This window comes from Anastrepha obliqua, chromosome 5 (assembly GCF_027943255.1).
Source record: "Anastrepha obliqua isolate idAnaObli1 chromosome 5, idAnaObli1_1.0, whole genome shotgun sequence".
Classification (NCBI taxonomy): Eukaryota; Metazoa; Arthropoda; class Insecta; order Diptera; family Tephritidae; genus Anastrepha; species Anastrepha obliqua.
This window is the reverse complement of record NC_072896.1, coordinates 36,566,918-36,588,260: the sequence shown is the minus strand read 5'-3', so window position 1 is coordinate 36,588,260 and position 21,343 is coordinate 36,566,918. Positions and strand designations below refer to the sequence as shown.

Genomic DNA, 21,343 nt, shown 5'->3' with positions numbered 1-21,343 from the left:
TCATTTCAACCAAAATTAAAGTTTTCAATATTCATCAAAATACTGGATTATTTCATGCATCCAACTAACGCCACTGAGAATTGCTCTGGTGATACCATTGAGATATTTAATTTTATTTTTTCAAACATATTATTTTAAGTAATATATAAAATAACCTGTTTAGATGATTGATAATTTGATATATTTTATATTTTCAATAGTTATAATTGATTTATATTAAGGAGTTTTAAGAAAATCTACTAAAACTAGCGAAAATTTAATATTTTGAGTACAAAGTTTCGACTAAAACACTCGTTACAAGAAAAATATTGATTTTATTCCAATTTAAGTATATTGATATGAAAGTGACTCATGCATACTATCGTTTTACATATAAATTTGTTGAATTAGTAAATTCAATGAATTTTAGTGAATTAAATAAATCTTAAAGTTTGTCATATAGAAGCACTAAATAGCACTGGAACGTGAAAATTTGATTATCATCTTTTCGCTCTGCTTCTCAAATTTTGAAGGGAGTTAAACTACATATTGGATTCCAGAAATTCTCTTAATTTACCAGTGCTCTATTAGTGTAGTGCATACAGTGCATAAAGTGAGTGAAGTGTATAAAGTGTATAATACATACGTGGAATTTGAATTGAGGTTTTAATCTACAATATATAAATAAAGATGTCTGATTCAGTTGCTGTTGTGAATGTAAGCTCCCCAGTAGCTACTGCTGCTACTATTGCTGAAAAGAAAGTTGTTGCCAAAAAGGTTAAGGCAGCTAAACCCAAAAAGCCGTCGGTTGCCCCTACCCATCCACCAACACAACAAATGGTCGACGCATCAATTAAGAATTTAAAGGAACGTGGCGGTTCATCACTCTTGGCGATTAAGAAATATATTAGTGCGACATACAAATGTGATGCCCAAAAATTGGCACCATTCATTAAACGTTATTTGAAATCGGCTGTTACAAGTGGAAAACTAATTCAAACCAAAGGAAAAGGTGCGTCCGGTTCATTCAAACTATCAGTTGCAGCCAGTAAATCAAGCGAGGGAAAATTGAAATCAAAAGCCGTAAAATCAGCAGAGAAGGTTAAGGCTAAAAAGAAGGCAGCAGATAGTGGTGCATCAAAGAAAAAATCGTTGAGTAAAGTCAAAAAGGCGGCAAGTGGTGAGAAAAAGGTAAAAAAAGCTGTTGCCAGTAAGAAAACAGCTGAAAAGAAGAAAACTGAAAAGGCTAAGGCGAAAGATGCAAAAAAGGGTGGCGCATTAAAAGTGAAACCAACTAAAGCCAAATCTGCAACTGCTAAACCAAAAGCAGCTAAAGCAAAAGCAACTGCTGCTAAATCCAAGAAGTCTGCATCGAATAAAAAGCCAGCCGCAAAAAAACCTACAGCAGCAGGTAAAAAGTAAATAATTTACGGTGTTTGTAAGTGAGTTATAAACGGAACCTTCATGGTAAATTAATAATAAGCCCTTTTCAGGGCTACAAAATCTCTTAACAAAAAGATCAAAAGTGAATTTATTCCTTACAGTGTGTAGAAAACATTAAAAAAATAAAAACCAAGTAGTTCAACAAAATCATATTTAATAGACTAATGAAACCATATGAATATATTCTTCAATATTAAGGAATTTTTAAATTAATTTCAATGTGCATACATATGTACATATGTAGAGATATTAATCAACAATTTTTTATCCTCTTTGTTAATTTATATTTTATGGCCCTGAAAAGGGCCTTGTTTTGTTAATATATTTATATACCATTAGTTCAGTTGGAAAAATTATTTGGAACTGGTATATTTGGTAACAGCTTTGGTACCTTCACTGACGGCATGTTTGGCCAATTCACCGGGCAAGAGTAAACGTACAGCAGTTTGAATTTCGCGACTGGTGATGGTTGAACGTTTGTTATAGTGAGCTAAACGCGACGCTTCCGCAGCAATGCGCTCAAAGATGTCATTCACAAAACTATTCATAATGCTCATGGCCTTGGATGAAATACCGGTATCAGGATGTACTTGTTTCAACACTTTATAGATGTAGATGGCATAACTTTCCTTCCTCTTACGCTTCTTTTTCTTATCATTTTTAGTAATATTCTTTTGAGCCTTACCGGCTTTCTTCGCTGCTTTTCCACTAGTTTTTGGCGGCATTTTAATTTCTTCACAACTTTGACGATTTTATGATTTTATTTTCACTCGCACTGTCACTTATTATACCTACCATTTGTCGTGTGCATGCTTAAGTGTATATTTGCCGACCAACTCTTCGGCGAGATAATACGAAGTAGTAGTATACGCACGATGCTCAACAGCACAGTACAGGGGTTGGTGCTCAGCATAGCGAAAAAGTATATAAGCAGCGCACATTTTGTGTATCAGTGATTAGTGTGCTTATACATTGAGTATAATACATTACATTGCTTTTTAGTGTAGTGAAGTGAACAATCTATAGCAGTGAAAATGTCAGGCCGTGGTAAAGGTGGTAAAGTTAAGGGAAAGGCAAAGTCCCGTTCAAATCGTGCTGGTCTTCAATTTCCAGTTGGTCGTATTCATCGTTTGTTGCGCAAAGGCAATTATGCTGAGCGTGTTGGTGCCGGTGCTCCAGTTTATCTAGCTGCAGTTATGGAATATTTAGCAGCTGAAGTTCTTGAATTGGCTGGTAATGCTGCTCGTGATAACAAAAAGACAAGAATCATCCCACGTCATTTACAATTGGCCATCCGCAACGATGAAGAATTGAATAAATTGTTGTCTGGTGTAACTATTGCTCAAGGTGGTGTTTTGCCTAATATTCAAGCTGTACTTTTGCCAAAGAAGACCGAAAAGAAAGCATAAAGTGAAAAATATAGGCGAATTATAATTATAAATACCGACGCAAACAAACCGTCCTTTTCAGGACGACAAAATACATTTACAAAGAGATTTAAATAATTTTCCTAATAAATGTGTTATTTTTTCATACACTTAGACGCATGTATATTTGCGCCAAAACTGCGGCATATAAACTGGTTATGTATACATATTCATTCATACATGTGTATACATGCCTACAGGCTGTACTAAAAAACGCTCGTGTATAAATGATGTGGAGTAGACAAAGAAATGTATATGTATGTTTGTATGTGTGTACTACGTACATTAACGAAAACACAAAAATATCTACACATATATGTATACGCATAAATATTCCAATAACATTGTTGATCTTTTTCGTTTAACAAATTGTGGTCCTGAAAAGGACCATTTTTTAAAATATATTAGTTTTCTTATTCATTTAATATTCTTAATAAAGAACGTGGCATCCCATTATGTGTATTATATTTTTGTACATATTACCGAATTGCGCCAAAATTGCTGCTTTGCTGCTTATTAACTGGTTATGTGCGCATATACATACGTACATAAACGTGTATACATGCATGCCGACTATACTTAAAAGCACACGAGTATAAACGATGTGGAGTAGATAAAGAACTGTACATGTACTACATACATTTACGAAAACACAAAAATACCTACACATATAGGTATGTATATGCATAAATATTTCAATAAAATTTTTGATCTTTTTTGTTTAACAAATTGTGGTCCTGAAAAGGACCGTTTTTTTATATGTTTTCTTATTGATTTAAGCACGTTCACCACGAATACGTCTAGCCAATTGAATATCTTTTGGCATAATTGTAACACGCTTAGCATGGATGGCACACAAATTGGTATCTTCAAAAAGACCAACCAAGTATGCTTCACTTGCTTCTTGTAGAGCCATAACAGCAGAACTTTGGAAACGTAGATCTGTTTTGAAATCTTGCGCTATTTCACGAACCAAGCGCTGGAATGGCAATTTGCGTATCAATAATTCGGTACTCTTTTGATAGCGACGAATTTCACGCAACGCCACTGTACCTGGACGATAACGATGTGGCTTTTTAACTCCACCAGTTGCTGGTGCACTTTTGCGTGCTGCTTTTGTCGCCAATTGTTTACGTGGTGCCTTTCCACCAGTCGATTTTCGGGCTGTTTGCTTTGTACGAGCCATTTTTCACTACTCACTTTTTTTATTATTTGTCACACTGATTTGAACACTATAGAACACTATACACTGTACACTGTACCTATAACAAATTGTATAACGTTCACAACCTAAGTAGCAATTCCAACTAATATGTTTCACAAGTCCATGTATTATGAGGTATGTGTTGAAGCGAGATAGATGTATGGCGTACCTTTTGTCTTGGGTATTGCAGTTGTGAGATTTTGGTATAAATAGATGTGCTCTCGCTTCTGTTATTTCATTGGTGGTGAAGTGTCACAGTGTTAAAGTGTTAAATTCTTACTTGTGCAAATAGTAAATACTACAATAAAAAATGACTGGTCGCGGCAAAGGTGGTAAAGGTTTGGGAAAAGGTGGAGCCAAACGTCATCGCAAAGTTTTACGTGATAACATCCAAGGTATCACTAAACCAGCTATTCGACGTTTAGCTCGTCGTGGTGGTGTAAAACGTATATCTGGTTTGATATATGAAGAAACTCGTGGTGTTTTAAAAGTATTTTTGGAGAATGTTATCCGTGATGCAGTTACCTATACTGAACATGCCAAAAGGAAAACAGTTACAGCTATGGATGTTGTGTACGCTTTAAAGAGACAAGGCCGTACTTTATACGGTTTCGGCGGTTAAATAATTTCTTGGGTACATATTTGAAAAACATAAAAAACGGTCCTTTTCAGGACCACAATATTCTTTTAACAAAGATTCAAAATTTTGTTCAATTAAAATTTTAAACGAACGCACAATTCTGTTGTGATTCTATATTGCATGAGCACGAGTACATACATATGTACATACTCATTATACAATTAACACGTTCGCGGACGTGAATGCTATAGCATTTATTTTTATAGTGATGCAAAATGACGTGATGCTACAGCATTCAAATTTTAAAGCCAAGTTTTGTTCATTTAATTTCATGTAACTTTAAGTTTTTGTAATTAATATACATTTTAAAGTAATGACCACTTGATTCATTAAGTACTTTCATATAACAGTTAAAATACGATGTTCTGACTACACTTATAATATATGTGTAATCAGATTTAGGATTTTGCAACTAGTTTCAAAAATAATTGCCTGTCTATTTTTGCAGCTTCCAGAAATTTTTAGTGTCCGCGATCGTGTTAAATAGATTATGACTGTATTTTAACACCCAGGCCTCTAACCTGATATATTTAATTTTTAAATAATTTTTTTCGCTACATACATAAATACAACTTTTTAAAAATATATTTGTAGTTAAAATTATATTTTTATATTTATATTTATTTCTTTAACGTTGGAATACAATCATACTCTTACTACCTTTGCCTTTTGCCTTCGTCAAGCATACAAGTAGTATACTTGTATGTAAACACGTATGTACATATGGGAATTTTGTATCTTGCTTTGACATATATTGCAAATTTTTAAAGAAAAAGTTACATTTTTTTATTAATAACAATAATATTTAATTAATTAAATAAAAAATTTTGTATGCACACATATGTATATATATAATATATATATATATTTATTGATCAGTGAATATTTGAATTAATATCAAAAAATTAAGTAATATATTAAAATAAAATTTACATAATCCACATTAGTCAAATTTAATTATTTCATTACCATCATTCATTTCAACCAAAATTAAAGTTTTCAATATTCATCAAAATACTGGATTATTTCATGCATCCAACTAACGCCACTGAGAATTGCTCTGGTGATACCATTGAGATATTTAATTTTATTTTTTCAAACATATTATTTTAAGTAATATATAAAATAACCTGTTTAGATGATTGATAATTTGATATATTTTATATTTTCAATAGTTATAATTGATTTATATTAAGGAGTTTTAAGAAAATCTACTAAAACTAGCGAAAATTTAATATTTTGAGTACAAAGTTTCGACTAAAACACTCGTTACAAGAAAAATATTGATTTTATTCCAATTTAAGTATATTGATATGAAAGTGACTCATGCATACTATCGTTTTACATATAAATTTGTTGAATTAGTAAATTCAATGAATTTTAGTGAATTAAATAAATCTTAAAGTTTGTCATATAGAAGCACTAAATAGCACTGGAACGTGAAAATTTGATTATCATCTTTTCGCTCTGCTTCTCAAATTTTGAAGGGAGTTAAACTACATATTGGATTCCAGAAATTCTCTTAATTTACCAGTGCTCTATTAGTGTAGTGCATACAGTGCATAAAGTGAGTGAAGTGTATAAAGTGTATAATACATACGTGGAATTTGAATTGAGGTTTTAATCTACAATATATAAATAAAGATGTCTGATTCAGTTGCTGTTGTGAATGTAAGCTCCCCAGTAGCTACTGCTGCTACTATTGCTGAAAAGAAAGTTGTTGCCAAAAAGGTTAAGGCAGCTAAACCCAAAAAGCCGTCGGTTGCCCCTACCCATCCACCAACACAACAAATGGTCGACGCATCAATTAAGAATTTAAAGGAACGTGGCGGTTCATCACTCTTGGCGATTAAGAAATATATTAGTGCGACATACAAATGTGATGCCCAAAAATTGGCACCATTCATTAAACGTTATTTGAAATCGGCTGTTACAAGTGGAAAACTAATTCAAACCAAAGGAAAAGGTGCGTCCGGTTCATTCAAACTATCAGTTGCAGCCAGTAAATCAAGCGAGGGAAAATTGAAATCAAAAGCCGTAAAATCAGCAGAGAAGGTTAAGGCTAAAAAGAAGGCAGCAGATAGTGGTGCATCAAAGAAAAAATCGTTGAGTAAAGTCAAAAAGGCGGCAAGTGGTGAGAAAAAGGTAAAAAAAGCTGTTGCCAGTAAGAAAACAGCTGAAAAGAAGAAAACTGAAAAGGCTAAGGCGAAAGATGCAAAAAAGGGTGGCGCATTAAAAGTGAAACCAACTAAAGCCAAATCTGCAACTGCTAAACCAAAAGCAGCTAAAGCAAAAGCAACTGCTGCTAAATCCAAGAAGTCTGCATCGAATAAAAAGCCAGCCGCAAAAAAACCTACAGCAGCAGGTAAAAAGTAAATAATTTACGGTGTTTGTAAGTGAGTTATAAACGGAACCTTCATGGTAAATTAATAATAAGCCCTTTTCAGGGCTACAAAATCTCTTAACAAAAAGATCAAAAGTGAATTTATTCCTTACAGTGTGTAGAAAACATTAAAAAAATAAAAACCAAGTAGTTCAACAAAATCATATTTAATAGACTAATGAAACCATATGAATATATTCTTCAATATTAAGGAATTTTTAAATTAATTTCAATGTGCATACATATGTACATATGTAGAGATATTAATCAACAATTTTTTATCCTCTTTGTTAATTTATATTTTATGGCCCTGAAAAGGGCCTTGTTTTGTTAATATATTTATATACCATTAGTTCAGTTGGAAAAATTATTTGGAACTGGTATATTTGGTAACAGCTTTGGTACCTTCACTGACGGCATGTTTGGCCAATTCACCGGGCAAGAGTAAACGTACAGCAGTTTGAATTTCGCGACTGGTGATGGTTGAACGTTTGTTATAGTGAGCTAAACGCGACGCTTCCGCAGCAATGCGCTCAAAGATGTCATTCACAAAACTATTCATAATGCTCATGGCCTTGGATGAAATACCGGTATCAGGATGTACTTGTTTCAACACTTTATAGATGTAGATGGCATAACTTTCCTTCCTCTTACGCTTCTTTTTCTTATCATTTTTAGTAATATTCTTTTGAGCCTTACCGGCTTTCTTCGCTGCTTTTCCACTAGTTTTTGGCGGCATTTTAATTTCTTCACAACTTTGACGATTTTATGATTTTATTTTCACTCGCACTGTCACTTATTATACCTACCATTTGTCGTGTGCATGCTTAAGTGTATATTTGCCGACCAACTCTTCGGCGAGATAATACGAAGTAGTAGTATACGCACGATGCTCAACAGCACAGTACAGGGGTTGGTGCTCAGCATAGCGAAAAAGTATATAAGCAGCGCACATTTTGTGTATCAGTGATTAGTGTGCTTATACATTGAGTATAATACATTACATTGCTTTTTAGTGTAGTGAAGTGAACAATCTATAGCAGTGAAAATGTCAGGCCGTGGTAAAGGTGGTAAAGTTAAGGGAAAGGCAAAGTCCCGTTCAAATCGTGCTGGTCTTCAATTTCCAGTTGGTCGTATTCATCGTTTGTTGCGCAAAGGCAATTATGCTGAGCGTGTTGGTGCCGGTGCTCCAGTTTATCTAGCTGCAGTTATGGAATATTTAGCAGCTGAAGTTCTTGAATTGGCTGGTAATGCTGCTCGTGATAACAAAAAGACAAGAATCATCCCACGTCATTTACAATTGGCCATCCGCAACGATGAAGAATTGAATAAATTGTTGTCTGGTGTAACTATTGCTCAAGGTGGTGTTTTGCCTAATATTCAAGCTGTACTTTTGCCAAAGAAGACCGAAAAGAAAGCATAAAGTGAAAAATATAGGCGAATTATAATTATAAATACCGACGCAAACAAACCGTCCTTTTCAGGACGACAAAATACATTTACAAAGAGATTTAAATAATTTTCCTAATAAATGTGTTATTTTTTCATACACTTAGACGCATGTATATTTGCGCCAAAACTGCGGCATATAAACTGGTTATGTATACATATTCATTCATACATGTGTATACATGCCTACAGGCTGTACTAAAAAACGCTCGTGTATAAATGATGTGGAGTAGACAAAGAAATGTATATGTATGTTTGTATGTGTGTACTACGTACATTAACGAAAACACAAAAATATCTACACATATATGTATACGCATAAATATTCCAATAACATTGTTGATCTTTTTCGTTTAACAAATTGTGGTCCTGAAAAGGACCATTTTTTAAAATATATTAGTTTTCTTATTCATTTAATATTCTTAATAAAGAACGTGGCATCCCATTATGTGTATTATATTTTTGTACATATTACCGAATTGCGCCAAAATTGCTGCTTTGCTGCTTATTAACTGGTTATGTGCGCATATACATACGTACATAAACGTGTATACATGCATGCCGACTATACTTAAAAGCACACGAGTATAAACGATGTGGAGTAGATAAAGAACTGTACATGTACTACATACATTTACGAAAACACAAAAATACCTACACATATAGGTATGTATATGCATAAATATTTCAATAAAATTTTTGATCTTTTTTGTTTAACAAATTGTGGTCCTGAAAAGGACCGTTTTTTTATATGTTTTCTTATTGATTTAAGCACGTTCACCACGAATACGTCTAGCCAATTGAATATCTTTTGGCATAATTGTAACACGCTTAGCATGGATGGCACACAAATTGGTATCTTCAAAAAGACCAACCAAGTATGCTTCACTTGCTTCTTGTAGAGCCATAACAGCAGAACTTTGGAAACGTAGATCTGTTTTGAAATCTTGCGCTATTTCACGAACCAAGCGCTGGAATGGCAATTTGCGTATCAATAATTCGGTACTCTTTTGATAGCGACGAATTTCACGCAACGCCACTGTACCTGGACGATAACGATGTGGCTTTTTAACTCCACCAGTTGCTGGTGCACTTTTGCGTGCTGCTTTTGTCGCCAATTGTTTACGTGGTGCCTTTCCACCAGTCGATTTTCGGGCTGTTTGCTTTGTACGAGCCATTTTTCACTACTCACTTTTTTTATTATTTGTCACACTGATTTGAACACTATAGAACACTATACACTGTACACTGTACCTATAACAAATTGTATAACGTTCACAACCTAAGTAGCAATTCCAACTAATATGTTTCACAAGTCCATGTATTATGAGGTATGTGTTGAAGCGAGATAGATGTATGGCGTACCTTTTGTCTTGGGTATTGCAGTTGTGAGATTTTGGTATAAATAGATGTGCTCTCGCTTCTGTTATTTCATTGGTGGTGAAGTGTCACAGTGTTAAAGTGTTAAATTCTTACTTGTGCAAATAGTAAATACTACAATAAAAAATGACTGGTCGCGGCAAAGGTGGTAAAGGTTTGGGAAAAGGTGGAGCCAAACGTCATCGCAAAGTTTTACGTGATAACATCCAAGGTATCACTAAACCAGCTATTCGACGTTTAGCTCGTCGTGGTGGTGTAAAACGTATATCTGGTTTGATATATGAAGAAACTCGTGGTGTTTTAAAAGTATTTTTGGAGAATGTTATCCGTGATGCAGTTACCTATACTGAACATGCCAAAAGGAAAACAGTTACAGCTATGGATGTTGTGTACGCTTTAAAGAGACAAGGCCGTACTTTATACGGTTTCGGCGGTTAAATAATTTCTTGGGTACATATTTGAAAAACATAAAAAACGGTCCTTTTCAGGACCACAATATTCTTTTAACAAAGATTCAAAATTTTGTTCAATTAAAATTTTAAACGAACGCACAATTCTGTTGTGATTCTATATTGCATGAGCACGAGTACATACATATGTACATACTCATTATACAATTAACACGTTCGCGGACGTGAATGCTATAGCATTTATTTTTATAGTGATGCAAAATGACGTGATGCTACAGCATTCAAATTTTAAAGCCAAGTTTTGTTCATTTAATTTCATGTAACTTTAAGTTTTTGTAATTAATATACATTTTAAAGTAATGACCACTTGATTCATTAAGTACTTTCATATAACAGTTAAAATACGATGTTCTGACTACACTTATAATATATGTGTAATCAGATTTAGGATTTTGCAACTAGTTTCAAAAATAATTGCCTGTCTATTTTTGCAGCTTCCAGAAATTTTTAGTGTCCGCGATCGTGTTAAATAGATTATGACTGTATTTTAACACCCAGGCCTCTAACCTGATATATTTAATTTTTAAATAATTTTTTTCGCTACATACATAAATACAACTTTTTAAAAATATATTTGTAGTTAAAATTATATTTTTATATTTATATTTATTTCTTTAACGTTGGAATACAATCATACTCTTACTACCTTTGCCTTTTGCCTTCGTCAAGCATACAAGTAGTATACTTGTATGTAAACACGTATGTACATATGGGAATTTTGTATCTTGCTTTGACATATATTGCAAATTTTTAAAGAAAAAGTTACATTTTTTTATTAATAACAATAATATTTAATTAATTAAATAAAAAATTTTGTATGCACACATATGTATATATATAATATATATATATATTTATTGATCAGTGAATATTTGAATTAATATCAAAAAATTAAGTAATATATTAAAATAAAATTTACATAATCCACATTAGTCAAATTTAATTATTTCATTACCATCATTCATTTCAACCAAAATTAAAGTTTTCAATATTCATCAAAATACTGGATTATTTCATGCATCCAACTAACGCCACTGAGAATTGCTCTGGTGATACCATTGAGATATTTAATTTTATTTTTTCAAACATATTATTTTAAGTAATATATAAAATAACCTGTTTAGATGATTGATAATTTGATATATTTTATATTTTCAATAGTTATAATTGATTTATATTAAGGAGTTTTAAGAAAATCTACTAAAACTAGCGAAAATTTAATATTTTGAGTACAAAGTTTCGACTAAAACACTCGTTACAAGAAAAATATTGATTTTATTCCAATTTAAGTATATTGATATGAAAGTGACTCATGCATACTATCGTTTTACATATAAATTTGTTGAATTAGTAAATTCAATGAATTTTAGTGAATTAAATAAATCTTAAAGTTTGTCATATAGAAGCACTAAATAGCACTGGAACGTGAAAATTTGATTATCATCTTTTCGCTCTGCTTCTCAAATTTTGAAGGGAGTTAAACTACATATTGGATTCCAGAAATTCTCTTAATTTACCAGTGCTCTATTAGTGTAGTGCATAAAGTGAGTGAAGTGTATAAAGTGTATAATACATACGTGGAATTTGAATTGAGGTTTTAATCTACAATATATAAATAAAGATGTCTGATTCAGTTGCTGTTGTGAATGTAAGCTCCCCAGTAGCTACTGCTGCTACTATTGCTGAAAAGAAAGTTGTTGCCAAAAAGGTTAAGGCAGCTAAACCCAAAAAGCCGTCGGTTGCCCCTACCCATCCACCAACACAACAAATGGTCGACGCATCAATTAAGAATTTAAAGGAACGTGGCGGTTCATCACTCTTGGCGATTAAGAAATATATTAGTGCGACATACAAATGTGATGCCCAAAAATTGGCACCATTCATTAAACGTTATTTGAAATCGGCTGTTACAAGTGGAAAACTAATTCAAACCAAAGGAAAAGGTGCGTCCGGTTCATTCAAACTATCAGTTGCAGCCAGTAAATCAAGCGAGGGAAAATTGAAATCAAAAGCCGTAAAATCAGCAGAGAAGGTTAAGGCTAAAAAGAAGGCAGCAGATAGTGGTGCATCAAAGAAAAAATCGTTGAGTAAAGTCAAAAAGGCGGCAAGTGGTGAGAAAAAGGTAAAAAAAGCTGTTGCCAGTAAGAAAACAGCTGAAAAGAAGAAAACTGAAAAGGCTAAGGCGAAAGATGCAAAAAAGGGTGGCGCATTAAAAGTGAAACCAACTAAAGCCAAATCTGCAACTGCTAAACCAAAAGCAGCTAAAGCAAAAGCAACTGCTGCTAAATCCAAGAAGTCTGCATCGAATAAAAAGCCAGCCGCAAAAAAACCTACAGCAGCAGGTAAAAAGTAAATAATTTACGGTGTTTGTAAGTGAGTTATAAACGGAACCTTCATGGTAAATTAATAATAAGCCCTTTTCAGGGCTACAAAATCTCTTAACAAAAAGATCAAAAGTGAATTTATTCCTTACAGTGTGTAGAAAACATTAAAAAAATAAAAACCAAGTAGTTCAACAAAATCATATTTAATAGACTAATGAAACCATATGAATATATTCTTCAATATTAAGGAATTTTTAAATTAATTTCAATGTGCATACATATGTACATATGTAGAGATATTAATCAACAATTTTTTATCCTCTTTGTTAATTTATATTTTATGGCCCTGAAAAGGGCCTTGTTTTGTTAATATATTTATATACCATTAGTTCAGTTGGAAAAATTATTTGGAACTGGTATATTTGGTAACAGCTTTGGTACCTTCACTGACGGCATGTTTGGCCAATTCACCGGGCAAGAGTAAACGTACAGCAGTTTGAATTTCGCGACTGGTGATGGTTGAACGTTTGTTATAGTGAGCTAAACGCGACGCTTCCGCAGCAATGCGCTCAAAGATGTCATTCACAAAACTATTCATAATGCTCATGGCCTTGGATGAAATACCGGTATCAGGATGTACTTGTTTCAACACTTTATAGATGTAGATGGCATAACTTTCCTTCCTCTTACGCTTCTTTTTCTTATCATTTTTAGTAATATTCTTTTGAGCCTTACCGGCTTTCTTCGCTGCTTTTCCACTAGTTTTTGGCGGCATTTTAATTTCTTCACAACTTTGACGATTTTATGATTTTATTTTCACTCGCACTGTCACTTATTATACCTACCATTTGTCGTGTGCATGCTTAAGTGTATATTTGCCGACCAACTCTTCGGCGAGATAATACGAAGTAGTAGTATACGCACGATGCTCAACAGCACAGTACAGGGGTTGGTGCTCAGCATAGCGAAAAAGTATATAAGCAGCGCACATTTTGTGTATCAGTGATTAGTGTGCTTATACATTGAGTATAATACATTACATTGCTTTTTAGTGTAGTGAAGTGAACAATCTATAGCAGTGAAAATGTCAGGCCGTGGTAAAGTTAAGGGAAAGGCAAAGTCCCGTTCAAATCGTGCTGGTCTTCAATTTCCAGTTGGTCGTATTCATCGTTTGTTGCGCAAAGGCAATTATGCTGAGCGTGTTGGTGCCGGTGCTCCAGTTTATCTAGCTGCAGTTATGGAATATTTAGCAGCTGAAGTTCTTGAATTGGCTGGTAATGCTGCTCGTGATAACAAAAAGACAAGAATCATCCCACGTCATTTACAATTGGCCATCCGCAACGATGAAGAATTGAATAAATTGTTGTCTGGTGTAACTATTGCTCAAGGTGGTGTTTTGCCTAATATTCAAGCTGTACTTTTGCCAAAGAAGACCGAAAAGAAAGCATAAAGTGAAAAATATAGGCGAATTATAATTATAAATACCGACGCAAACAAACCGTCCTTTTCAGGACGACAAAATACATTTACAAAGAGATTTAAATAATTTTCCTAATAAATGTGTTATTTTTTCATACACTTAGACGCATGTATATTTGCGCCAAAACTGCGGCATATAAACTGGTTATGTATACATATTCATTCATACATGTGTATACATGCCTACAGGCTGTACTAAAAAACGCTCGTGTATAAATGATGTGGAGTAGACAAAGAAATGTATATGTATGTTTGTATGTGTGTACTACGTACATTAACGAAAACACAAAAATATCTACACATATATGTATACGCATAAATATTCCAATAACATTGTTGATCTTTTTCGTTTAACAAATTGTGGTCCTGAAAAGGACCATTTTTTAAAATATATTAGTTTTCTTATTCATTTAATATTCTTAATAAAGAACGTGGCATCCCATTATGTGTATTATATTTTTGTACATATTACCGAATTGCGCCAAAATTGCTGCTTTGCTGCTTATTAACTGGTTATGTGCGCATATACATACGTACATAAACGTGTATACATGCATGCCGACTATACTTAAAAGCACACGAGTATAAACGATGTGGAGTAGATAAAGAACTGTACATGTACTACATACATTTACGAAAACACAAAAATACCTACACATATAGGTATGTATATGCATAAATATTTCAATAAAATTTTTGATCTTTTTTGTTTAACAAATTGTGGTCCTGAAAAGGACCGTTTTTTTATATGTTTTCTTATTGATTTAAGCACGTTCACCACGAATACGTCTAGCCAATTGAATATCTTTTGGCATAATTGTAACACGCTTAGCATGGATGGCACACAAATTGGTATCTTCAAAAAGACCAACCAAGTATGCTTCACTTGCTTCTTGTAGAGCCATAACAGCAGAACTTTGGAAACGTAGATCTGTTTTGAAATCTTGCGCTATTTCACGAACCAAGCGCTGGAATGGCAATTTGCGTATCAATAATTCGGTACTCTTTTGATAGCGACGAATTTCACGCAACGCCACTGTACCTGGACGATAACGATGTGGCTTTTTAACTCCACCAGTTGCTGGTGCACTTTTGCGTGCTGCTTTTGTCGCCAATTGTTTACGTGGTGCCTTTCCACCAGTCGATTTTCGGGCTGTTTGCTTTGTACGAGCCATTTTTCACTACTCACTTTTTTTATTATTTGTCACACTGATTTGAACACTATAGAACACTATACACTGTACACTGTACCTATAACAAATTGTATAACGTTCACAACCTAAGTAGCAATTCCAACTAATATGTTTCACAAGTCCATGTATTATGAGGTATGTGTTGAAGCGAGATAGATGTATGGCGTACCTTTTGTCTTGGGTATTGCAGTTGTGAGATTTTGGTATAAATAGATGTGCTCTCGCTTCTGTTATTTCATTGGTGGTGAAGTGTCACAGTGTTAAAGTGTTAAATTCTTACTTGTGCAAATAGTAAATACTACAATAAAAAATGACTGGTCGCGGCAAAGGTGGTAAAGGTTTGGGAAAAGGTGGAGCCAAACGTCATCGCAAAGTTTTACGTGATAACATCCAAGGTATCACTAAACCAGCTATTCGACGTTTAGCTCGTCGTGGTGGTGTAAAACGTATATCTGGTTTGATATATGAAGAAACTCGTGGTGTTTTAAAAGTATTTTTGGAGAATGTTATCCGTGATGCAGTTACCTATACTGAACATGCCAAAAGGAAAACAGTTACAGCTATGGATGTTGTGTACGCTTTAAAGAGACAAGGCCGTACTTTATACGGTTTCGGCGGTTAAATAATTTCTTGGGTACATATTTGAAAAACATAAAAAACGGTCCTTTTCAGGACCACAATATTCTTTTAACAAAGATTCAAAATTTTGTTCAATTAAAATTTTAAACGAACGCACAATTCTGTTGTGATTCTATATTGCATGAGCACGAGTACATACATATGTACATACTCATTATACAATTAACACGTTCGCGGACGTGAATGCTATAGCATTTATTTTTATAGTGATGCAAAATGACGTGATGCTACAGCATTCAAATTTTAAAGCCAAGTTTTGTTCATTTAATTTCATGTAACTTTAAGTTTTTGTAATTAATATACATTTTAAAGTAATGACCACTTGATTCATTAAGTACTTTCATATAACAGTTAAAATACGATGTTCTGACTACACTTATAATATATGTGTAATCAGATTTAGGATTTTGCAACTAGTTTCAAAAATAATTGCCTGTCTATTTTTGCAGCTTCCAGAAATTTTTAGTGTCCGCGATCGTGTTAAATAGATTATGACTGTATTTTAACACCCAGGCCTCTAACCTGATATATTTAATTTTTAAATAATTTTTTTCGCTACATACATAAATACAACTTTTTAAAAATATATTTGTAGTTAAAATTATATTTTTATATTTATATTTATTTCTTTAACGTTGGAATACAATCATACTCTTACTACCTTTGCCTTTTGCCTTCGTCAAGCATACAAGTAGTATACTTGTATGTAAACACGTATGTACATATGGGAATTTTGTATCTTGCTTTGACATATATTGCAAATTTTTAAAGAAAAAGTTACATTTTTTTATTAATAACAATAATATTTAATTAATTAAATAAAAAATTTTGTATGCACACATATGTATATATATAATATATATATATTGATTGATCAGTGAATATTTGAATTAATATCAAAAAATTAAGTAATATATTAAAATAAAATTTACATAATCCACATTAGTCAAATTTAATTATTTCATTACCATCATTCATTTCAACCAAAATTAAAGTTTTCAATATTCATCAAAATACTGGATTATTTCATGCATCCAACTAACGCCACTGAGAATTGCTCTGGTGATACCATTGAGATATTTAATTTTATTTTTTCAAACATATTATTTTAAGTAATATATAAAATAACCTGTTTAGATGATTGATAATTTGATATATTTTATATTTTCAATAGTTATAATTGATTTATATTAAGGAGTTTTAAGAAAATCTACTAAAACTAGCGAAAATTTAATATTTTGAGTACAAAGTTTCGACTAAAACACTCGTTACAAGAAAAATATTGATTTTATTCCAATTTAAGTATATTGATATGAAAGTGACTCATGCATACTATCGTTTTACATATAAATTTGTTGAATTAGTAAATTCAATGAATTTTAGTGAATTAAATAAATCTTAAAGTTTGTCATATAGAAGCACTAAATAGCACTGGAACGTGAAAATTTGATTATCATCTTTTCGCTCTGCTTCTCAAATTTTGAAGGGAGTTAAACTACATATTGGATTCCAGAAATTCTCTTAATTTACCAGTGCTCTATTAGTGTAGTGCATAAAGTGAGTGAAGTGTATAAAGTGTATAATACATACGTGGAATTTGAATTGAGGTTTTAATCTACAATATATAAATAAAGATGTCTGATTCAGTTGCTGTTGTGAATGTAAGCTCCCCAGTAGCTACTGCTGCTACTATTGCTGAAAAGAAAGTTGTTGCCAAAAAGGTTAAGGCAGCTAAACCCAAAAAGCCGTCGGTTGCCCCTACCCATCCACCAACACAACAAATGGTCGACGCATCAATTAAGAATTTAAAGGAACGTGGCGGTTCATCACTCTTGGCGATTAAGAAATATATTAGTGCGACATACAAATGTGATGTCCAAAAATTGGCACCATTCATTAAACGTTATTTGAAATCGGCTGTTACAAGTGGAAAACTAATTCAAACCAAAGGAAAAGGTGCGTCCGGTTCATTCAAACTATCAGTTGCAGCCAGTAAATCAAGCGAGGGAAAATTGAAATCAAAAGCCGTAAAATCAGCAGAGAAGGTTAAGGCTAAAAAGAAGGCAGCAGATAGTGGTGCATCAAAGAAAAAATCGTTGAGTAAAGTCAAAAAGGCGGCAAGTGGTGAGAAAAAGGTAAAAAAAGCTGTTGCCAGTAAGAAAACAGCTGAAAAGAAGAAAACTGAAAAGGCTAAGGCGAAAGATGCAAAAAAGGGTGGCGCATTAAAAGTGAAACCAACTAAAGCCAAATCTGCAACTGCTAAACCAAAAGCAGCTAAAGCAAAAGCAACTGCTGCTAAATCCAAGAAGTCTGCATCGAATAAAAAGCCAGCCGCAAAAAAACCTACAGCAGCAGGTAAAAAGTAAATAATTTACGGTGTTTGTAAGTGAGTTATAAACGGAACCTTCATGGTAAATTAATAATAAGCCCTTTTCAGGGCTACAAAATCTCTTAACAAAAAGATCAAAAGTGAATTTATTCCTTACAGTGTGTAGAAAACATTAAAAAAATAAAAACCAAGTAGTTCAACAAAATCATATTTAATAGACTAATGAAACCATATGAATATATTCTTCAATATTAAGGAATTTTTAAATTAATTTCAATGTGCATACATATGTACATATGTAGAGATATTAATCAACAATTTTTTATCCTCTTTGTTAATTTATATTTTATGGCCCTGAAAAGGGCCTTGTTTTGTTAATATATTTATATACCATTAGTTCAGTTGGAAAAATTATTTGGAACTGGTATATTTGGTAACAGCTTTGGTACCTTCACTGACGGCATGTTTGGCCAATTCACCGGGCAAAAGTAAACGTACAGCAGTTTGAATTTCGCGACTGGTGATGGTTGAACGTTTGTTATAGTGAGCTAAACGCGACGCTTCCGCAGCAATGCGCTCAAAGATGTCATTCACAAAACTATTCATAATGCTCATGGCCTTGGATGAAATACCGGTATCAGGATGTACTTGTTTCAACACTTTATAGATGTAGATGGCATAACTTTCCTTCCTCTTACGCTTCTTTTTCTTATCATTTTTAGTAATATTCTTTTGAGCCTTACCGGCTTTCTTTGCTGCTTTTCCACTAGTTTTTGGCGGCATTTTAATTTCTTCACAACGTTGATGATATTTTATTTTCACTCGCACTATTTGTCACTTATTATACATACCATGTGTCTGGTGCAAGCTTAAGTGTACATTTGCCGACCAACTCTTCGGTGAGACAATACGAAGTAGTAGTATACGCACGATGCTCAACAGCACAGTACAGGGGTTGGTGCTCAGCATAGCGAAAAAGTATATAAGCAGCGCACATTTTGTGTATCAGTGATTAGTGTGCTTATACATTGAGTATAATACAGTAGAGTGCTTTGTCGTGTAGTGAAGTGAACAATCTATAGCAGTTAAAATGTCAGGCCGTGGTAAAGGTGGTAAAGTTAAGGGAAAGGCAAAGTCCCGTTCAAATCGTGCTGGTCTTCAATTTCCAGTTGGTCGTATTCATCGTTTGTTGCGCAAAGGCAATTATGCTGAGCGTGTTGGTGCCGGTGCTCCAGTTTATCTAGCTGCAGTTATGGAATATTTAGCAGCTGAAGTTCTTGAATTGGCTGGTAATGCTGCTCGTGATAACAAAAAGACAAGAATCATCCCACGTCATTTACAATTGGCCATCCGCAACGATGAAGAATTGAATAAATTGTTGTCTGGTGTAACTATTGCTCAAGGTGGTGTTTTGCCTAATATTCAAGCTGTACTTTTGCCAAAGAAGACCGAAAAGAAAGCATAAAGTGAAAAATATAGGCGAATTATAATTATAAATACCGACGCAAACAAACCGTCCTTTTCAGGACGACAAAATACATTTACAAAGAGATTTAAATAATTTTCCTAATAAATGTGTTATTTTTTCATACACTTAGACGCATGTATATTTGCGCCAAAACTGCGGCATATAAACTGGTTATGTATACATATTCATTCATACATGTGTATACATGCCTACAGGCTGTACTAAAAAACGCTCGTGTATAAATGATGTGGAGTAGACAAAGAAATGTATATGTATGTTTGTATGTGTGTACTACGTACATTAACGAAAACACAAAAATATCTACACATATATGTATACGCATAAATATTCCAATAACATTGTTGATCTTTTTCGTTTAACAAATTGTGGTCCTGAAAAGGACCATTTTTTAAAATAGTTTTCTTATTCATTTAATATTCTTAATAAAGAACGTGGCATCCCATTATGTGTATTATATTTTTATACATATTACCGAATTGCGCCAAAATTGCTGCTTTGCTGCTTATTAACTGGTTATGTGCGCATATACATACATAAACGTGTATACATGCATGCCGACTATACTTAAAAGCACACGAGTATAAACGATGTGGAGTAGATAAAGAACTGTACATGTACTACATACATTTACGAAAACACAAAAATATCTACACATATAGGTATGTATGTATATGCATAAATATTTCAATAAAATTTTTGATCTTTTTCGTTTAACAAATTGTGGTCCTGAAAAGGACCGTTTTTTCACAAGTTTTCCTATTGATTTAAGCACGTTCACCACGAATACGTCTGGCCAATTGAATATCTTTTGGCATAATTGTAACACGCTTAGCATGGATGGCACACAAATTGGTATCTTCAAAAAGACCAACCAAGTATGCTTCACTTGCTTCTTGTAGAGCCATAACAGCAGAACTTTGGAAACGTAGATCTGTTTTGAAATCTTGCGCTATTTCACGAACCAAGCGCTGGAATGGCAATTTGCGTATCAATAATTCGGTACTCTTTTGATAGCGACGAATTTCACGCAACGCCACTGTACCTGGACGATAACGATGTGGCTTTTTAACTCCACCAGTTGCTGGTGCACTTTTGCGTGCTGCTTTTGTCGCCAATTGTTTACGTGGTGCTTTTCCACCAGTCGATTTTCGGGCTGTTTGCTTTGTACGAGCCATTTTTCACTACTCACTTTTTTTTATTATTTGTCACACTGATTTGAACACTATAGAACACTGTACACTGTACACTGTACCTATAACAAATTGTATGACGTTCACAACCTAAGTAGCAATTCCAACTAATATGTTTCACAAGTCCATGTATTATGTAGGTATGTGTGTTGAAGCGAGATAGATGTATGGCGTACCTTTTGTCTTGTGTATAGCAGTTGTGAGATTTTGGTATAAATAGATGTGCTCTCGCTTCTGTTATTTCATTGGTGGTGAAGTGTTACAGTGTTAAAGTGTTAAATTCTTACTTGTGCAAATAGTAAATACTAAAAAATGACTGGTCGCG

The 21,343-nt window shown here is 33.4% G+C and overlaps 8 protein-coding genes across 8 annotated transcripts; 4 read left to right on the top strand and 4 right to left on the bottom strand.

Moving 5' to 3' along the window:
* Window positions 1-1,719: 1,719 nt before the first annotated feature.
* LOC129248259 (histone H2B) lies at window positions 1,720-2,147 on the bottom strand. The gene has a single exon (XM_054887741.1). The coding sequence runs from the start codon at window positions 2,145-2,147 to the stop codon at window positions 1,776-1,778; it is 372 nt and encodes a 123-aa protein (XP_054743716.1). The 3' UTR covers window positions 1,720-1,775.
* A 282-nt stretch (window positions 2,148-2,429) lies between these two features.
* Window positions 2,430-2,864, top strand: LOC129247433 (histone H2A). The gene has a single exon (XM_054886562.1). It carries the CDS (start codon window positions 2,457-2,459, stop codon window positions 2,829-2,831), a length of 375 nt encoding a protein of 124 aa, XP_054742537.1. The 5' UTR covers window positions 2,430-2,456; the 3' UTR covers window positions 2,832-2,864.
* A 4,523-nt stretch (window positions 2,865-7,387) lies between these two features.
* Window positions 7,388-7,815, bottom strand: LOC129248264 (histone H2B). Its single transcript, XM_054887749.1, has one exon. It carries the CDS (start codon window positions 7,813-7,815, stop codon window positions 7,444-7,446), a length of 372 nt encoding a protein of 123 aa, XP_054743724.1. The 3' UTR covers window positions 7,388-7,443.
* Window positions 7,816-8,097: 282 nt separating this feature from the next.
* On the top strand, window positions 8,098-8,532 carry LOC129247437 (histone H2A). Its single transcript, XM_054886567.1, has one exon. The coding sequence runs from the start codon at window positions 8,125-8,127 to the stop codon at window positions 8,497-8,499; it is 375 nt and encodes a 124-aa protein (XP_054742542.1). The 5' UTR covers window positions 8,098-8,124; the 3' UTR covers window positions 8,500-8,532.
* Window positions 8,533-13,046: 4,514 nt separating this feature from the next.
* LOC129248246 (histone H2B) lies at window positions 13,047-13,474 on the bottom strand. The gene has a single exon (XM_054887723.1). The coding sequence runs from the start codon at window positions 13,472-13,474 to the stop codon at window positions 13,103-13,105; it is 372 nt and encodes a 123-aa protein (XP_054743698.1). The 3' UTR covers window positions 13,047-13,102.
* Window positions 13,475-13,801: 327 nt separating this feature from the next.
* On the top strand, window positions 13,802-14,182 carry LOC129249369 (histone H2A-like; the record flags this gene model as incomplete). The annotated part of the gene is made up of 1 exon (XM_054889159.1): window positions 13,802-14,182. A coding segment is annotated over one exon (348 nt), but the record flags the coding sequence as incomplete, so codon positions are not given.
* A 4,568-nt stretch (window positions 14,183-18,750) lies between these two features.
* LOC129248285 (histone H2B) lies at window positions 18,751-19,122 on the bottom strand. The gene has a single exon (XM_054887772.1). It carries the CDS (start codon window positions 19,120-19,122, stop codon window positions 18,751-18,753), a length of 372 nt encoding a protein of 123 aa, XP_054743747.1.
* Window positions 19,123-19,381: 259 nt separating this feature from the next.
* LOC129247423 (histone H2A) lies at window positions 19,382-19,837 on the top strand. Its single transcript, XM_054886550.1, has one exon. The coding sequence runs from the start codon at window positions 19,430-19,432 to the stop codon at window positions 19,802-19,804; it is 375 nt and encodes a 124-aa protein (XP_054742525.1). The 5' UTR covers window positions 19,382-19,429; the 3' UTR covers window positions 19,805-19,837.
* The last annotated feature ends 1,506 nt before the right edge of the window (window positions 19,838-21,343 follow it).